The 19,414-nt window shown below is 34.3% G+C and overlaps 1 protein-coding gene across 1 annotated transcript; it reads left to right on the top strand.

Moving 5' to 3' along the window:
• Positions 1-15,191: 15,191 nt before the first annotated feature.
• Positions 15,192-19,112, top strand: LOC125224852. The gene is made up of 4 exons (XM_048128351.1): positions 15,192-15,258; positions 16,160-16,263; positions 17,219-18,087; positions 18,574-19,112. The coding sequence occupies exons 1-4, from the start codon at positions 15,208-15,210 to the stop codon at positions 18,618-18,620; spliced, it is 1,071 nt and encodes a 356-aa protein (XP_047984308.1). The 5' UTR covers positions 15,192-15,207; the 3' UTR covers positions 18,621-19,112.
• Positions 19,113-19,414: the final 302 nt, after the last annotated feature.

Genomic DNA, 19,414 nt, shown 5'->3' with positions numbered 1-19,414 from the left:
AGAGTCAGATGTAGAGTCAGATGTAGAGTCAGATGTAGAGTCAGATGTAGAGTCAGATGTAGAGTCAGATGTAGAGTCAGATGTAGAGTCAGATGTAGAGTCAGATGTAGAGTCAGATGTAGAGTCAGATGTAGAGTCAGATGTAGAGTCAGATGTAGAGTCAGATGTAGAGTCAGATGTAGAGTCAGATGTAGAGTCAGATGTAGAGTCAGATGTAGAGTCAGATGTAGAGTCAGATGTAGAGTCAGATGTAGAGTCAGATGTAGAGTCAGATGTAGAGTCAGATGTAGAGTCAGATGTAGAGTCAGATGTAGAGTCAGGTGTAGAGTCAGGTGTAGAGTCAGATGTAGAGTCAGTCATTATCAAGAGTTATATTAATAGGTGTATTAATCATGTCGGTCAATATGTAGAGTTGGTCAAAATCATGTAAAAGAACGGTCAATATGTAGAGTTGGTAATACTCATGTAACAGAACGGTCAATATGTCGAGTTGGTCATAATCATGTAACAGAACGGTCAATATGTCGAGTTGGTCATAATCATGTAAAAGAACGGTTAATATGTAAGTTGGTCATAATCATGTAAAAGAACGGTTAATATGTAGAGTTGGTCATGATCATGTAATAAGTAATAACGCGTGAATAATAAAATTCGTCCGTAGTTACAGTACACTTTTTGTACGTTTGACTATTTTGATCACAGTACAAGGTATAATATGTAGATTTGGTCATAACTCATAATCATGTAATAAGTAGTAACGCGTGAATAATAAAATATTTTGATCGTAGTACAAGGTATACAATTAAGGCTACTATGGTACTTATTGGTAGATATCAACAAGGAGGATACCTATGGCACAATGTAACATGTATCTTATGGAATCAATGTTTGATGTACGTGGACGGACGTGTTAGTGTAAAGCACGTGGATGAACGTGCGAGTCTTTTAAGCGCGTGGATGGACGTGCGAGTATTTTAAGCGCGTGGATGAACGTGCGACTTTTGAAGCGTGTAGATGTACGTGCGAAGCTTTTAATTTTAATACACGTTGGTGAACGTGCTAACGTTTAATTTTAATCTTAATAAATAATACATTAAACAATAATATAAGTAGTAGAATTCATACTGATATAAGCAATCGATTCAAAATAATCAACCAAAAATAATATTCTAATATTTCATTACACGCCTTACGTTAACAATCGGGATATGTAGTTGGGAAAGCTTAAATAAAATGTTAGTCAATTACAGATAATTTGAGGCGCAATGCCATGTTCATGAGTGCTTTTATTATTTGAGTTAAAAAATTTACTATGTTCATAAATACCTACAAAAGCATCTTAAAAAAAATTGTTTTATCAATGACATTATGAGAGTATATGCGTTATGTGATTTTAGTAACACGGAAAACCAACCTATTGTTAGACGGACACGTAATCTCGCTTGCCCGTATTATATAAAAATGATTACCTTAATGATATGATAGATCATTTTGTCGACTTCCAATGAAAAAAAGATCTTCGTAAATTCGATATTATTCAAGGCGATATCATGTAATATTTAATTAAAAAAATAAAGGGTAACTATATATAATATTAATTGAACACAAGTACATCGCTATAATGCATGCATAAATTCTGGTCTCATGGCTTATAATATATATGCAGTTCTTGGTTTTTCTTCAGAAAGCTTAAATCGCTCAAACTACATTGCGATGATGTTTCATAAAGCGGTTATTAATTAGTTTTATTCACATTATACCGCGAATATCGCTGCATTAGATAAGTTTTGATTTATTTATTTCATTAATATAAAAGTACACTTCAATCTTTAATAATTTATATTATGATCGACAATGTCAAACATTACAATTATGGCGACTTTTTGATTGGTTAAGTAGTACAGTAATTACATTTTTCTCTTTTGGCTACCCGTATCTAGTTCTTTATGTGTAATATAACCTTGGGTGCTCATTCTCAAAAATAAAGTAACAAAGAACATTATGTTTTAAATTATTATGCTCGAATCAGAAGTAACAATAAATTTGAATAACACACGCAACTTATACTTATTACTTAGCATAATTTGTTGGTGATATATTTGGTACATACTAAAAGTCAAGTACATATACCTCGTATCGGTTATGAAGAGACCTATCCAAGTATCTGTTATGACTCTTTGCAAGACAAATATTCTGCGATATACTTACATTCGTTAAGAATAATATAAAAGGTTCAATGTATAAACCCATTTCATAGATATCAGGAATAAAACTAAAATGTAGAAACCCAACATAATATTCATTGTCTAAATTCGCAATAGCCTTTCATGGAAAATAAAGTTATATTCATATTCATATTTATTTATATTGCACATATACATTACACGTCAGAAACATAAACATTCATTATAACTAAGTAATTCTTATTACTCTAAGAATTAAATTATAAAATTTATAAATGTGTTCTATATAATTTAAATACATTATCGCGCTAAATATTACATTTCAAGGAATTCATTGATGTCATAGAAGGCATTATCAATAAGCCATTTTTTTAATATACTTGATGTATATGTGGATAGACCTCTTGATAATTATATGAAAACCCCACAGCTTGTAAGCAGTACGAATAATGATTATTCATATACCTTATCTATGTCATTGCAGCCACATTGCTTGTGTATATAATATCTAACGGCTGTCGCTATAATAAATAGCAATTCGAATAGCAATAGAAACATGTGACAATCATATTAACTTGTTGACAAAAATGAATCTCAAAAGTTCTTTGACAAAACCTTATTTTTACTATAATCAGAAATACAGATCAATTTAATTCCACTTATATGGGCCTATAACCTAAATAAAATAACTTGGAATTAACTTACATTAATTATATCCCCAATATATAAAGAAGTTTTCTATTTCGACATACTATTGCATCAATCTTAACTAGAACCTAAAAAAAGTAATAATGATAACAGAATTAAAAAAAATAAAGACTTACACCGTGCACCATAGTCGTGTATTTGCGATGGTGCTTAAATAGTTGTTTAATATAATATGTATAATACGTTACAAATGGTAAATAAATAATTAGGCACGATATTTCATTAATAACGGGTTATTTGAGTATTTAAAGATTCTGCAGATGTGCATACTGCATAAATCAGAAAAATCTTAAATATAATTACTCAGTATAGCGATATATTAATAAGTGACGACAATAATTTATTTAATCATAACGACTATCAATACATTGTGACTTATTAAATTGATTACCGAACCATAATAATTTTACCATAATTTCGAAGACAGTCGAAATTTTATGTTTCTAAAGAAAGTGTTGCAAGTTTCAGATCAAGGACCCAGGAGCGTCCAGGTGAAAGGGCCAGGGTCTGGTATTCATTTACCACCCAGGAGTGCCCAGGTGAGAGGGTCGGGGTGTAGATTCACTTCCGACCCAGGAGTGCCCAGGAGAGAGGGTCAGGGTATATTCATATTCATATTCTTTATTCAATATTGATTATACATTGTCAGGTTTTACATTCACATATTTATATACAATTTACAAAAATATTTATCTAGTTTAAGTATAATTTAATTTATTGTACATTTTCTCATTGGAATTAAAGATTATAATTATTATTTACAAAAAGTGACATATAATTCTATTTTATTCGTATTATATTATGATAATTTATGATATTGATTGCATAGTAGGTATATAAAGATACCTCTGTTTCGATCGTCGACTGAGTCCTTAAATGCTGGCATGGTATGCGAGCTTGCGTCTGGCGGCGCAATATCCGGCGTCCGTGATGAGCAGCTGCGGCAGCAGGCTGACAGAGATTGGGTGGCCCATGATGCTATTGCCCCGTAGCGGCACGGGAATTCCGTTCAATCATGTGATGAGGTGGTGATATCATAAAATCGTGTAAATATGTTCTTTTTGCTTATGTTTCGCGAGTGAAGTGTGCAGTGAAGTGTTGCATTGTTTACTGAAATATGTTTATAACTTGTGAATGCCTTCTAATTAATTTAATTAACATAATTTAATTGGATGTAATGAATTCAATTGGATGTAATGAATTTAATTAAATGTAATGAATTTAATTGGATCTCAATAATTTAATTGTATCGAAGTAAATCTTATTCATATATTTATTTTTCACAGGCCTATGTCTGATTAATGCTCTTTCTTTACACTTGATAAGGTTTATAGAAATATTTAAAAATCCATTTTTAGTATACATAAGTTATAGTTTTATTATAATTGAGAATTACTCTTCCATAAATAAATAATATTTTGCTAATATCAGTCTTACAGCATATCGTAATTATGTGGTAAAGGTATCGGTATGAAGTGTTATATGTTTTGTATTTCTATTGTTTAAGAATTATTTCAAATGTCTTGTATTGGCTGGTATTGTCTTTCTTTTGAATTATTTCACATTAAGCTTTGGCGAAGGGTCTCGCCTCGAACAGGATGGCCGAGCTGTAAGAGTAATTATTTATTAATGCCTTATATTTTGATTTATCTTACTGTTATTTATGATGAAAGTATTAAAGAATATCAATTGACTCATACTAGTCACTGGTTTCCGCCATGTTGCATTGTTATAAAAATGGCGGACATACAGTGACGGTGCGCAGTTCGAGTACAGACGAGTTGTAGTAAAGAAGTCTTGAATTATTTATTGTAAATTGGTTGTTAATATGTTTGTTATAAGCGAATAAAGTAAAGTGATGGTACAAGTAATAGTTTTCATCATCAACCCGGTAATGTCCCCAACAGACTGCCATCTCTCGACACAAGCTTAAAACTTCTGAACCTCAGTTTTGACAATTTGGTCCATATTGTTAGATTGATATGTGTTAAAATGTCAAATATTAATATTAGCGCCATCTAGCCGAGCGTTCCCCAAAGGTGTCGCCATCTAGGCCACTGTACCTTTTTCTCTAGGGCTTTGAGGTACGTTTTTTTCTTAGACTTTATCCGTCTATACGGAGTTACATATGTCTTTGGTAATAGTATAAAGATGCTTATCCAATAATCGAGGAATTTAAGGACACCAAGGCCGATCGAACGGGGACAGAGGACAATCGCGCATAAAAATGAGCTGAGCCCGTAGCCAAGAGCACCTACAATCGTTCCTGTTACGCTAATAGCCAAAAGGTACCAGTGTGCACTGTCAATAGGGGCGATTCCTAATTTTTCCATGGTCGACTTGAAAACGGCAATACGAGTAAAACATTTTCCTGTTGACTCAAGCGGGACGACAGGAATACATATTTAAATTGATATTACTGAATACAATGAGGATCCATTATGTAGGCGCCATAATAAATGGGTCTCAAGTACCTACCACCCAAATTGATATATTTTTCACTTGAAGAAACTTTATCATGGATTAAATATATAATAAGAAGATCATACCATCCCATACATTAAAATGCAACCGCCTAAAAACGCGCATACACTACACTACACCACACATAGATGGCGCCACAAAAAAATGCCTTTAGGTATTCATAGACATTTTTATTTAGATACAAACAAGTTATTAATAATAAATTAATATGATCCTAAAATCCTGATATTTTAGTCTGAGCAATGTAATATTTGCCACAAACTGCTGTTACGAAATTAAAAATACTGAAATTATAGCTAATGGATAACAAATTGAAAATATACATGAAGAAGTGATTTCATTCACGTTTAATTCCCCAATATTATTGACGGTTGACGGTTCTTGTAAAAGCTATTTGAGCAATATATGAAATGGATTGGACGCTTGCTACTCAAGATGTTGGAGCTCTTGCTTGTTGCTTACAAATCAGCAGTCAGTCCAAAATCATGGTTTCAATCAAGCTTTTCCTGCTTGCAACAAAGTTTGCTTCTAGGAGTAGGTAATGGAGTAATAGAGGAGGTATGGAGTTTTGCAAAGTAAGGGGGCAAACTAAACCTTATTGCAATTAATAGGGTTTTTCTAAAGAAAGTTTCCTTCACCGAAAATCGACTGACAAATACTAAATAATATTTCGTAACATAACTAACTAAACTAACTATTTTGGCTCATTGATCCAAAGTGAATCTTGGCCTCCGAAACGAGAGATCGCTACCTGCCCCGAAATCGCGTAGCCTCTCGCCAGTCACTGACTTGAAGCCGACGCAGATCCGCCACCACCTGTCCTCCCAGCGATACCATTTCGTACATAATTTGCTACACTATCGTATTAGGTAACTGTAATGGTAGTTCTATCGTTGTTGTAAATAAATAAAAAATAAGTTCCGAAAAACCCATTGGTTGTTGGTACGAGTAGGTACGAGCACCACTTGAACCCCCGACCTCCAAAAATCTCACGCCAATTTTAAGACGCTACAGGAGTGAAAATGCTAAAATGGACAGGAGCCTCCCTTTCAATTTGGGAATTTAAGTTAAATGTACTAGTGTTATCAACTAGATTTATCGAAAAAAAATATCCATTAAGAACAACTCAACTCTCGACTGTTTCCTCCTTCAAAACTTAATCAATCGTAACGAAATTTGAGAATCTGAACAATAATGAAATAATCTGTGTCGGACCGTTTAGTTTTTTGGCTAATTGTTACCAATGTTGAGTATCACACCTTTTATTGCGCCATAATGAAAAAGGCCGTTTTTGGAAATTTTTGATTGGCTCTAGCGTCTTTAAAAATAAGAATATCAAAAAATCGAAACAGTTCGATAGAAATAAAAATAATAATAATTTGTGTTCAAAAATTCATTCGAGATTCGAGAGCGTTTGTATGGAGAATTGACCCCTGGGCGATTCTCAGAGATGACGTTCGGTGCCTGATTTCGGTGCTGATTTTTATTTACTACTTTATTGATATATCAGTCTATTTACTAAAATCTAGCCTAAATATAAAAAATATTGGTGGTGGAGGCATCCATTAGAACCTTAGTTTGTAAGAAATCTGACATTTTAAAACCACCGAAATTATGTATGAGCACTGTAATCAATTTGCACCACCGAATTCAATATTTTACACATTATTCCACATTTTAACTTTATATATAATTTATTATTCAATTTATTGATATTTTTCATTTTAATTTGATGACAGGTCATATAAAAAGGCTCATAATGGCGCAATTTTACTAAATTTAACATGGTAATATACTAGTCATTATCGAGTAGTGTATTTTGTACCCATACTATGGCTTAATTTGCTAACAAACACAGTTTTATGTTTTTTACAAAGTATATCCTACTATTTAAGTATGAAATGATAGAAAATAATAAACAAAACCCAATTTACAACGCGGCAATCGAAGTCGGTGGTCACTTTTTCTGATATCGGTGGTCAAAAAATCCACCGAAACCACGGAAATCAACACCACTGATATCAAATTTTAGCGCTTTTTTGGAGATAACTGAAATAGCATGCATGATACAGAGGAGATGTCATAATGACGAAATAACATCCTTTCAAGGATTTATTAGTACCTTACATAACGACAAATGCACTGTAACTGTGAGAGTAAATTGAACCACCGAATCTTAAAAAACATGGAACCAAACCCACCGAATGGCTGAGAAACCTTTAAAAAGTCCCCTTTATGAAATGCTACTGCATCTCCTCTACACTGAATGGTTAAAACATAACTAAAACATATATACTATATTTGTGCCACTATGTCCCTGATCTACTAATTTGTAAGAGTACTGTCATTTTTAACAAATTACACCGAAATCAGTCACTAGCCCGGGACACATCTTAAATTTGTCTTTACTCGATGAGTTTAGCTAACATATTATTTTTATATAGAAAATATTATAGGTTAACTAACACAACAATATATCAACTCCATCTTGAGTTATGATTTTTTGTATTGCAAATTCTGGGTGCGGGACACGCCCGCCGAAGGTCATTTTTCGCGTTTAATATTTTATTACTTATATTATACAAATAATAAATAAATAATTTTATAGTGTACCAAGTAGAACAGAGGCTAAAGATTATGCCTGAGTTAATTCAGATTTTTAGAACAGTCCGTTCTGACGTTTTTTGCCCCGGACACGTAAAAACGCGCCTCCTGAGAAATGCCCCCCTACTGTATCGTTAAACTATTAAAACTACATAACACGTATAATTCCATTGTAAATAAGTATTATCATTATGACACAACCAGAAAACGTCATTAAGCTTCCTGGCCCTTTACCAACCAATATTAAACCTTATAACAACGATACAAAACTCACTAATATACTCATTTCTGGCCAAAGCCCTTTTTGCAATAGCGATAGTAACGTCCTGTCGCGTTGATAACCTTTGTTCTGGTTGAAGCGTGAGATTGCTTCCCTATTGAATTTAATGTTTGTTTTAATAGACGTTCATTGGCATAAATATATACCAGCGTCTTATCTTTTACATCCTTTACAGTGCACAGTGGTGGCCAAGTACGGCCCGCGGCGGCGGGTGGATGGGTGGCAGTAAAAATGCATTTTTGATGTAAATCTGGCCCTCTTTTAAAATGTTTGAATAAAGAAAATGAAATGAAATTAATGAAAAAAGTTTGCGCACCACTGTCGTCTGTGATTAATAAAATGTAAAAAAAAATTGTTTATTTTTAAAAGCTGTCATTATACATGAATAATTATCATATCCGACATAAATTAATATGGCGGAAATGTAAAAAATAATGTTATCTTGCATAAAACTAAATCAGTAGTCTAGTGCACTACCATCTGAGCTATGAAGATTTTATCCATAACCTGTGAATCTACACATCTAGATATATATCTAAATGCGCCTGTTTAATATCATGAATATATGTTAAATAATTATATGTCCTTTACTAAAACATACAAATACTACCCAAAAGTTATCTGGAAGAGATCGCTCTTTAGGGATAAGACTGCCTGATATCTGCCTCTATTTATAATCATTTGTTTTGTCTCCTCTGTATCTTTTGCTGAGGGGTGCCAATAAAGAGTATTCTATCTACTTATATAAAGTTTAGTTTCTCTAGTGAGAAACTACCTACCCGATCGAATCTAAAGAGAAATACCTACAATGTGTATACAACTAGGGAACAAATCAAATTATTTTATTGAATATTTTTGATTTGTTCTTTTAACAGCGTAAGCTGAAGACCCGGGTTCGATCCCGGCTCGGCCACCAGTGGGCCTTGCCGTTTTTTCTTTCGTGTCTGATATCTATTTCAACTTACAATTTGTATAATTAGGTACTTACATCAAGCATGTCCCATTATCCCTGCACTGACCGCAGCCATATTGTTTTTCCTGACACATCCGTGCGTTCTTCTTCACAAAAGTCTTCTCACACTCACACACATTCGGCGCCGCACACTGTCCGTTGACACAGGGAGGTTCACACACTGGTTCACATTTATTTTTAATAAGTTTATATCCATGTTCACACACAGTGACAGATTCCACACAATGTGTTACGTTAATAGCTGTATAACCATCTTTACACACACAAGTGTTATTTACTGAGCAAAATCCGTTCGCACAACTATGATCGCATATAGACGTTAGGCATTTGTCTTTATGCCTGTACAAAGGCGGTTCACACTTCCGAACGCAGTTCAAAGAATTGTCAATCTCGAATCCATCTTCACAGTTTACCGCGCAATGTGTAGCGTTGAACGAAGTATAATTTTCATTACACACACACGTATTGTTCACTGAACAGAATCCATTCACACACACATGGTCGCATGTGGGTAGCAGGCATTTGTTTCTTGTGTTAGGGTCGAGGTAGCTCGGTGGTGCGCAGTGGCAAGTCTCGGGATCTACGCAGGTGCCGTTAGCGCAGCCGGTACTGCAGACGGGTGCGCAGGAGTCGGTACCGCTTGTGTAGACGTAGCCTTTGCAGCACATCAGCTGGTTGGTTATTACGGTGTATTTCTGAAAGAATAATCTGGTGTCAACTGGATATTTGGTGGCAGGTATTTTGACTTTTTTCGCTTGCGTTAAATTTGAAAAATTGTGGAATGCTCCATACCAACTTCCACTCCCCCCTTAGGAAAGTGGGGGATCAGAAAGAGACAAAAAGTAACCTAATTATGTCACTGTTCATCCCTTCAATTGTCTCCACTTAGAAATTACGGCAATTCGTCGCTCCGTTTTGCCATGAAAGACGGACAAACAAACAGACACACACACACACACATTCCCATTTGTAATATTAGTATGTACTTCCCATATTTCCACCATTTGTAATTATAATATTGAATATGGATACAGATAATAGTAAAATATTATTATATCAGTACCTGCTTGCGGGTCTGTTTGACGGTGCATTTCTTGGTGCCGCACCATTTCCCGGTCGGCACGAGTATTGTCTTTGGTCTCGTTTTGGTCACTCTGAAAAAAAAAAAAACAATATACTTACATAATATGTAGTGTTATATACAGTTAAAAGTATTTTCAGGTGAAACTTTCATAATATTGTATCCTACTCATTGTTCCTCGAGAAACCCTCAGCAGAAAGCTCATTTCCCAGTCAATCATTACCGAAATTAAATTTAAAAAATAAATATTAAATTTAAAAATATACATAGGTTCCGCCACGCCTACTGAAGAAACAGGGCTTATTCTGGTTTATTTGAAAGCAGTGGTGGGAAACCTTTTTTCATTGGGGCCAAAATATGAAGCAATCATACACCTTTTTGAAGGACCGGTAGTGGGCCCGATACAATCCTTTGTCCACCACTGTTTTAAAGATTCCATCAGATTAAAAAAAACACTGTTATACAAACTGTCAATGACCCACTCTTTGAAGGAATCACATTTAATATTTCCAACACAATTAAGGTCTTTTATATTCTCCTGTATCGCCGGATGTGCTAAATCCGAGGACTTCCGCCGCGGGTCATCGGACAAGCTCGTTCCCATTTGCATATAACTATTTATATACTACTATACATTATCATATACATACATACGTATTATCATATATGCTTAAATGCATATCCGAGAATCACAATTGTGAGGCTAATGCATGATTAATGAGGTTAGGGTTCCGCGTTTAAAATGTTATTATTTTAAATAGGAATGAATGTTATTGTCATTGAAATTGATTAACAGAACTGTATAATACCTCTATGATTTTACTCTGTAGTATTTTGAACGATAATACATAGGATAATTATAAAGAAAAGGGTGAGTTCTCCTGAAACAAATCGCACATTTACCTAACGCTAAAAGAAATCGTTATTGAGTTGGGTTTCGTCCTAAATTTTCTAATGAATTTAAGTATATCATGTTCTAAAACCTATCACGTCAGACCATCCTTTTCGCACTATTTGTTTTATCATTTATCATACTAGGCTGCTACACGCGCTGAATACTAACGGAACCCTCTATGCTGAGTCTGACTCACTTTTGTTTTTTTATACATCAAGGCATATCCTGACAACTGCACACATGACGGGACGACTGTCTCATGGCATAAGTATTAGGCGTCAAAAACACAGAAGGGACGCACGTCGTAAGACGCGGAACGGACGCCCGCGCCGCGCCGCCCGAGTGTAATTTAAAAAAACGTCTCCTCAGGCCCCGTAGCCGAATGGCATTTCTACGACGTGAAACGAAAACGAAACGCCGCGAAAGGTAGTCTGGCTCTGTCGGACCAATACGCAAGAGCGATAAAGATAGATATCTACGAGCGTTTCGTTTCGTGAGCGTTTCGTGAGAATCGTGAGCGTTTGTGCATTCGGCTACGCACGCTGTAAATTTTGTATAGGAAAGATGTAAGACTTGCGTCGCTTCTGTGTGGGTCACGACTTAAGATTCCGTTCGGATTTCAAGTGCAGCTGCATTACTGTTGCGATATCGTTGTGGCCGCCGTCGAACAATTTTCTTAATGAGTACAGTTATGATGTGCATTCCGTCACTCGTTTTATAAATGCAATCAAATAGGACTAGTGGACTACTCTGTGCTACCTACACGGCTCGTGCTGCCCTTATAGTTTTTACTATAGTGCCGTGTCAAACGGGGTGAATATGAATAGGGGCAGCTGTGGTTAATAGGGAAGAAAAATGAGATTTTGATGCCAATTTCTTTACAGTACTTAATATAATTCTTATTTATCACTTTGTGTAAAAATATATTTATTATAAATGTCGCATTTTATGTTTCGACCCTATTCACCCCGGCCATTCCTGTTTACGCCGTTTGACGGTACGAAAGCGAAAAAAAATTGTTGATTTTAGATCGAACACTAAAAATTCGAATACTCACGTATATTTCGACACGCAAACACCCTTCTGCGAAGCTTTTAATCCATTCACAAGTCCAAAATCCAAACAGACAAAAAATAAACAAAACACACACAACAACTTCATATTGTACTTCACTCCAAACTCATTCAAATTTTGAAATTCGAATCTTATCCGAACTGTGTTCGAAAATCACGAAAATATTTTAAATAAATATGGAAATCGCATTCGAATTATCACTCATAGAAACACTCACACTAATCGAATGCTTACGTTCTAAATTCGAAAATTAACAAAAATAGAATCCCATCCAAACTCCGTTCAAAATTTTACACTGGCACATTAGAATTTTGAATTCTAACGTTCTAAATTCGAAAACTTTTAAATAAACGTTTGACACCCTCCACTTGTCACGTCACGACTGATTGAAAATGTTGTGTCCACTATCTCTTAATGATATTTAAATGTAGTAGGCCTCATTATTATTTCGAGCACGTGATTGTAGTTCCTGTGTGTATGGGAGTAAATGCGGTATTTGAGTGCGCGTGATTTGACTTAAGTATGTAATTAAGGAAGGGTACTGTTTAAGTGAGCTTTTGTGTAATTGCAAGTTGTAATAAATCAATTAAGCTTAATTACCGCAGGTAGGTTAATTGATAAAAGCTCATTTATCTTCATAATTATAAGTATCACTGCAAACTTAGTATAGCCACTGTTATAAATTATGATATCTACACAGATATCAGTCAAGAGGTTGACAACAACTTTAATACAAAACCAAAAGGGTTATTTTTGCATATATTTGATAATTTTACTGACTAGTTTGTTGTCACCGGCCCTTTGTTAGTTTTATGATGTTTTGTGTATGTATAAATTAAATAATTATTCTAAATACAAAAATTCCTATACATAGAAAGAATAAAAAATAAACCTTAACTAAATCTAAAAAAGGTCCCCGCGGCAAGGTGCCGCAGATGCTGGCTGCGTTACCTCGCTGGACTGCCAAACTGATTCGTTGAGCGAGGTAACTGCCAGCTCTACGGTCGCCAGTTGTATCCCTGAGTCTCTTTGAAAGTTCTCCAAAGAGCCCCAAGGACCCAGGGTCTCGACGCCGATTTGTGTATAGTTTCTACATCTATATGTATATTTGAATAGATATTCTTTTCATTTTTAATATTATTTTCTGTGCGAATATGAATGAAATACATTGAAATGTTACAATTATAACCAAATAAATTTTCTATTTCATTGTTGACATTTCACAGAACTCTCTTTCCGTTGCGTCTGCGCAGATTAGATAGCATTCGTTGTAACACTAGTACAATATGGATAGTGTCCCTGTAACTGATACATATTTAGATAGATAGATCTTTATTTGCATACCAAAATGTTACGCCGTGGCTTGCGTGGGCGACGGTCGCGCGATGGTCGCGCGACGGCGATGCGACGCATACGAAATCAAACCTTATCGATATGGAAGTAGGCGATGCGATGGCGACGGTCGCGCGACCGTCGCGCTACCGTCGCCCACGCAAGACACGGCGTTACATGGGTAGAGACAGAGACATATTTAGCGTAGCGTAAGATGTCAGTGTAGTAGGTACTTTATAAAAAAAATATTTTGTGTGGTGGAATTATTTTGTAATTTTTGTTTTTGTTTATTTGGGTAGCTGAGTCTACACAGACACCGCATTAATGAAGCATTTACAAATTAGACCGCGTCAACCTGACATGTTTACAATTTTACTGGTAAATAGACACAATTTGAGCAACACAGCATTTTACCACATTAACAGCTCAGGTACAACGTACAACCCTAAAACTTTTTTTATAAATATTCCAAAATTACACGAGTAGTGGATCGAGAGTTTGCGTTCCGTGAATACGAAAAACATACTTATGTTTGGTATAACACTTTAAGTTCTCGCGTTTTGTACACATATTTAAAGTCTTCCGTGACCACGGCCAGTGCAACCTGGCCGAAACATTAGGAAAAAAGGTAAAATAATGTTAATTAATCGCGTTCGACCTGTAGGCCTAGCACATGATGGCCCCGAGAGTATGTCGCCCGAGGTAGATGACACGTCTTCTTCTAACTGTATAAATGACATAAGGACGGGTAGTCTATCTCGCGGCGACATACTCTCGCGGCAATCATGTGCTAACCCTGCTGTGAGTGACTTTAAACATATGTGGTAAGTTTGAGTTGGCTTTAAGACGATACGGTAGGGGTCAATTCTCCATAGAAACGCTCGCGACTATTTCCTCCCTGTTTTTTGAAGATAAAGCAAAGATTTTTTCAACACAGAATATTATTATTTTTATCTGTGTCGGACCGTTTTGATTTTATTGCTATTTTTATTTTTAAAGACGCTAGAGCCAATCAAAAATTTCCAAAAACGGCCTTTTTCATCGTGGCGCAAAAAAAGGTGTGATACTCAAGATTGGTAACAATTAACCAAAAAAGCTAAACAGTCCGACATAGATTATTTCATTGTTATTCAGATTCTCAAATTTCGTTCCGATTGATTAGGTTTTGAAGGAGGAAAGAGTCGAGAGCGGAACCTCGATTTTAAAGATTTTTTTGAAATATCTTTTGACTGAGCTGTTCTTAATGGACAATTTTGTTTTCGATAAATCTAGTTAATAACACTTGTATATTTAACTAAAGTTCCCAAGTTGAAAGGGGGGCTCCTTTCCATTTTAGCATTTTCGCTACCGTATCCTCTTAAGGCTCCGTCTAATAGTTGAGGTGGTATGTGAGTAATATGTACTTGTTAGTTAGTTGAATTTTCCCGTGATTGCAATTTATTTTGTCATTACCTGCTAATAAATCAGTCTATACGTGGTAATGACGTTTAAGGTAAATATAGCAATAATGACTAACTATGGGTAATTAGTAGTAATTTATATTTATACAATTATTTTGTTATAATTATCCCTTTTAAGTGGACGTGTCAGTTCATGTCTATGAATATGAAAAGGATTGTGTGTTACTGTCTCGCAATTTCAATGGTATGTATTATCAAAAATCTTACCTAGTTTCCATCAGAACAATTTGCATAATATGATTTTACAGTCGACTGCCCTTTAACGCATTTTATTATATCTTTAATGAACGCCAACATATTCCTTAAGACGATACGATATCAGGTCAATTCTCCATACAAACGCTCTCGACTATTTCCTCCCTGGTTTTTGAAGATAGAGCAATGATTTTTTCAACACAGATTATTATTATTTTTATCTGTTACGGGCCGTTTTGATTTTTTTGCTATTTTTATTTTAAAAGACGCTAGCGCCAATCAAAAATTTCTAAAAACGACCTTTTTCAATATGGCTCAAAAAAAGATGTGATACTCAAGATCGGTAACGATTAGCCAAAAAGTCTAAACGGTCCGACACAGATTATTTCATTGTTATTCAGATTCTCATTTTTCGTTCCGTCGAAATAAGTTTTGAAGGAGGAAACAGTCGAGAGCGGAACCTCGATTTTAAAGATTTTTTCGCAATATCTTTTAACTGAGTTGTTCTTAATGGACATTTTTTTTTTCGATAAATCTAGTTAATAAGACTAGTATATTTAACTGAAATTCCCAAATTGAAAGGAAGACTCCTTTCCATTTTAGCATTTTCGCTCCCGTAGCGTCTTAATGACACAAATTCTATGCTTTTACAACAAATAGACGTATTATTTGTTAAAAAGTCGTGTTTATTTCATACCAACAGAGAGCTTAGTTTAAAGAACAGTGCACATACTTACATTTCTAAATTATTACATTGAAACGCACTTGCGTCAAAAGAAAACTATATACTGTGTATAATAATTATGACATGAACAATTTTATTATAATAAAATAACTGCACAGAACAACCCTACCAATGGTAAACATTTACAAAAATATGTTATTTACAGATTCCAATAAAAGTATGTTACGAAATTGACGAAGAATGTATGGAACCACAACTATTGGTGAAAGAAACGTACTGCGGTAACAACAATGTAACGACACTGACTATGTAAGTTTGCTATATTATAATTACTTACTAATCTTACCCTTCGAACAAATTGTATTATATTATAACCTGCCTTAAAAATTTATTATTTATGGTCATGGTTCATTAATATTTCTTGTATGTGGGTAGCTTTTGCAAATTGTAATTTGTGACGAATTGTAAATTCATTATACGCGAAATAATCCGTTTCCAAAGTTTTATTTCAAAAATATTTGAACTTGTATTTTTAGTGATCACATCACTATTATACTATAAACTGAAATAAAATTAATCCATACTAATATTATAAATGGGAAAGTGTGTGTATCTGTTTGTTTGTCCGTCTTTCACGGCAAAACGGAGCGACGAATTGACGTGATATTATAAGTGGATATAGTTGAAGGGATGGAGAGTGACATAGGCTACTTTTTGTCTCTTTCTAACGCGAGTGAAGCCGCGGGCAGAAGCTAGTATCATATAAGTACAAAAAATGACCGTGACCGAATGGCTCAGAGGTTCAGGCATCCGTCGCGTAAACGGAAGACACTGGTTCTAATCCGACTTTGGACACTTGGAGGCCTTGATCATTTTTTGTTTGTATATTTTAATTATGATCCATTAGCTCTGTCGTGCACATATCATAATACGTATACAAAACAAATACCATGTAGATATGTATATTTATGAACTCGACTGTACAGCAGAATATTAAATACAATCTAGCAACAATACACAAAATTATCAAGATGGCATATCAGAAATGCGAAGTTTTGACACTTAAAGGCGCCTTTGTTTAAAATGTAAACCGCGGTAGAACAATGAATTTCAAATGTCGATAAGTTATGTTTATGTAACATAACTTTACTGTCTGTAACGCCACTCAATGCTGACGAATAAAAACATTTTTCTTTTATTAAAACATATAAAATACCATTCAATTTCGTTTTTGTTGCAATATCACCTTGTTTTTTTTTTTCAGGCACACACATAACAGTAAATCTTTAGAATATTATCTATTTGATGGCTGCCCTGTAGATTTTAATGAGCCACTATATTTAAACAATACATTTTACTTGGAGTGTGACACTGAAAACAGTTGCTTTGATGAAGCAAAAGAAATCAGTAGAGAAACTTATTACTTAGAATGTGAAGAAGTGGATATATTTCGTAAAGAAATAATCACATCAAAAGAACATAATGAAAATACGACACAGTTGTATTCACTGAGAAATAAAACTACAACTGAAATCTATGATGAAACAGTTGAATACATCTTTACAAATGGAACTACAACGGATCTTGATGGTCAATTAAAAATAAGTTCAACAATAGCTGATGTATCTACAACCGAATCTTCTACAGTCGTTGGAAGCATATCGTTTAATGATGATGCAATATCGTCAAAAGACAATGAGTATACAACGTATGATGTAGTATTAACTAATGATATTACAAATCCGTTAGATACTAACGTGATTGCAACTAAATCAACTCCAGCAGTTGATATAACTGACTTATCAGACGTTTATATGTTTACTACTAAAAGTACCACAATGACTGATGAAGAATCTGAAGAGAACCATAATTCATCCAAAAATTATATATTTCACAATGAAACTACGACTGAGCATTATGATGTATTTAAAGATACTGATGTAAACTCCACAAATATAGATAAATTACGTAATAAAACTGATATTAATTCATTAAAGGCAGCTGAGGAGAATCCGTCAGATTCTAATAATATTTTGGTTGTTCTTGGATATTCTTTAGCAGGGGTCGCAACTACAGCAGCATTAGCTTTTGGAGCATATAGGTTAAGACGTATGAAGCAATCAGGAAGCTACTGTAAGTATACATTTTTTATTATTAAGTATGACTACATTTTTATTACAAACATAGTTTTCAACAGTACTTAGGATTTGCTTAGTCATTTCAACGTAATCGGTGCTTATCAGGGGCTCATTTAGAACAATGATTTTCTTGGCATTGAAAATGAAAATGAAATATTTATTTTTCAAGTAGGCATATTACAATGCGCATATGAACGTCAAATAAAGCAACGCCGGCTCTTACCCTACGCCTCAGCCTTGAGAAGATTTCAGTCCCCCCTCAGTTGGGAGGGGGGTATCCACCAACATTTCAACCAACGATGCATTTTTCCGATTCACTTTCCATAAGGCAAAATGTTAACTATAGGTACTTTTCATTTTACACTCTAAAACCAGGAAATTTCAATATTAAATACCCACGTAAGTTATATTTTTAGTAACCATGACTAGCTTTTTAGCAACCAGACCGGTATTTAAATAATTATTTTTCTTTTTTTTACAGTAATGCCTGATACAGGGAGTCCACCGGGTTTTATAGAACTAGCATAATGATTGATTTGGTTTCAATTTATCCTATTTATGGAATAACCACTAATTTGCACTGACTTGATGCAACAGGGGGAGCTTGCGCAAATGCGCAGTTCTGCTGTAGATATAGTTAGTTCGCAAAAGAACAAAAAAAAATGTCAAACAGAAATGTCTGAAAAGGGCGAATGAAACACGAAAATACACGATTTTATTTAAAGACTAAAATGAAAAAAAAACGACTCGTCAGCAAGATAGCAGCAACTGCAGTTGAAACTATTCTAGAAGACTGCAAGTGACATATATCATTTTAAGGAGTTTTGAAAAAAAAAATGAAATAGTGTAAAAATAAATTGTAGTTTTTTTTCTCCAGAATTTGATAGACACAGTCGACAGTAAAATTTTGTATATTTTCATTAGGTATTTAACTAATAATTATGTGTAAGGTTCTAAGTCAATAGTAATTTATTTGAACAACGAGCAACTAATACAGTTAAGAGTTACTTATGTTATTGAACAAAATTCTTTTATTAAATTATTACTTAATTTAGATTTGTTTAATTTGATCAGCTACCCATCAATAACTATGTACTCGTATTTTTGCCTCCAATCCCATAAAAAAAATCAAAATACCTTTATTTACCCAGACCCGTTTATACATTTTTATACGTTATATTTAAAATGTGTATATTCATAGACATTAATTTATTGCTGCGAACAGCAAAATCAGAACATTATTTTAATTTTATGACCTCATGATTACTATTTCCTTTATTTATTTTGCTTCTTAGGTTAAGCTTTTTATAATATGAATATAA

Source organism: Leguminivora glycinivorella, chromosome 3, assembly GCF_023078275.1.
Source record: "Leguminivora glycinivorella isolate SPB_JAAS2020 chromosome 3, LegGlyc_1.1, whole genome shotgun sequence".
Taxonomy (NCBI): Eukaryota; Metazoa; Arthropoda; class Insecta; order Lepidoptera; family Tortricidae; genus Leguminivora; species Leguminivora glycinivorella.
The sequence above is the reverse complement of the archived record's forward strand: the minus strand, read 5'-3'. Positions and strand labels throughout refer to the sequence as shown.

What these genes read in the sequence shown, in the direction of transcription:
- LOC125224852 (XM_048128351.1), top strand. Translation starts at nt 15,208, where the DNA reads ATGTCTATGAATATGAAAAGGATTGTGTGTTACTGTCTCGCAATTTCA. An exon ending in ACTGTCTCGCAATTTCAATG is followed by an intron (nt 15,259 to 16,159) that starts GTATGTATTATC and finishes TGTTATTTACAG; the next exon opens with ATTCCAATAAAAGTATGTTA. An exon ending in GAAGCAATCAGGAAGCTACT is followed by an intron (nt 18,088 to 18,573) that starts GTAAGTATACAT and finishes TTTTTTTTACAG; the next exon opens with TAATGCCTGATACAGGGAGT.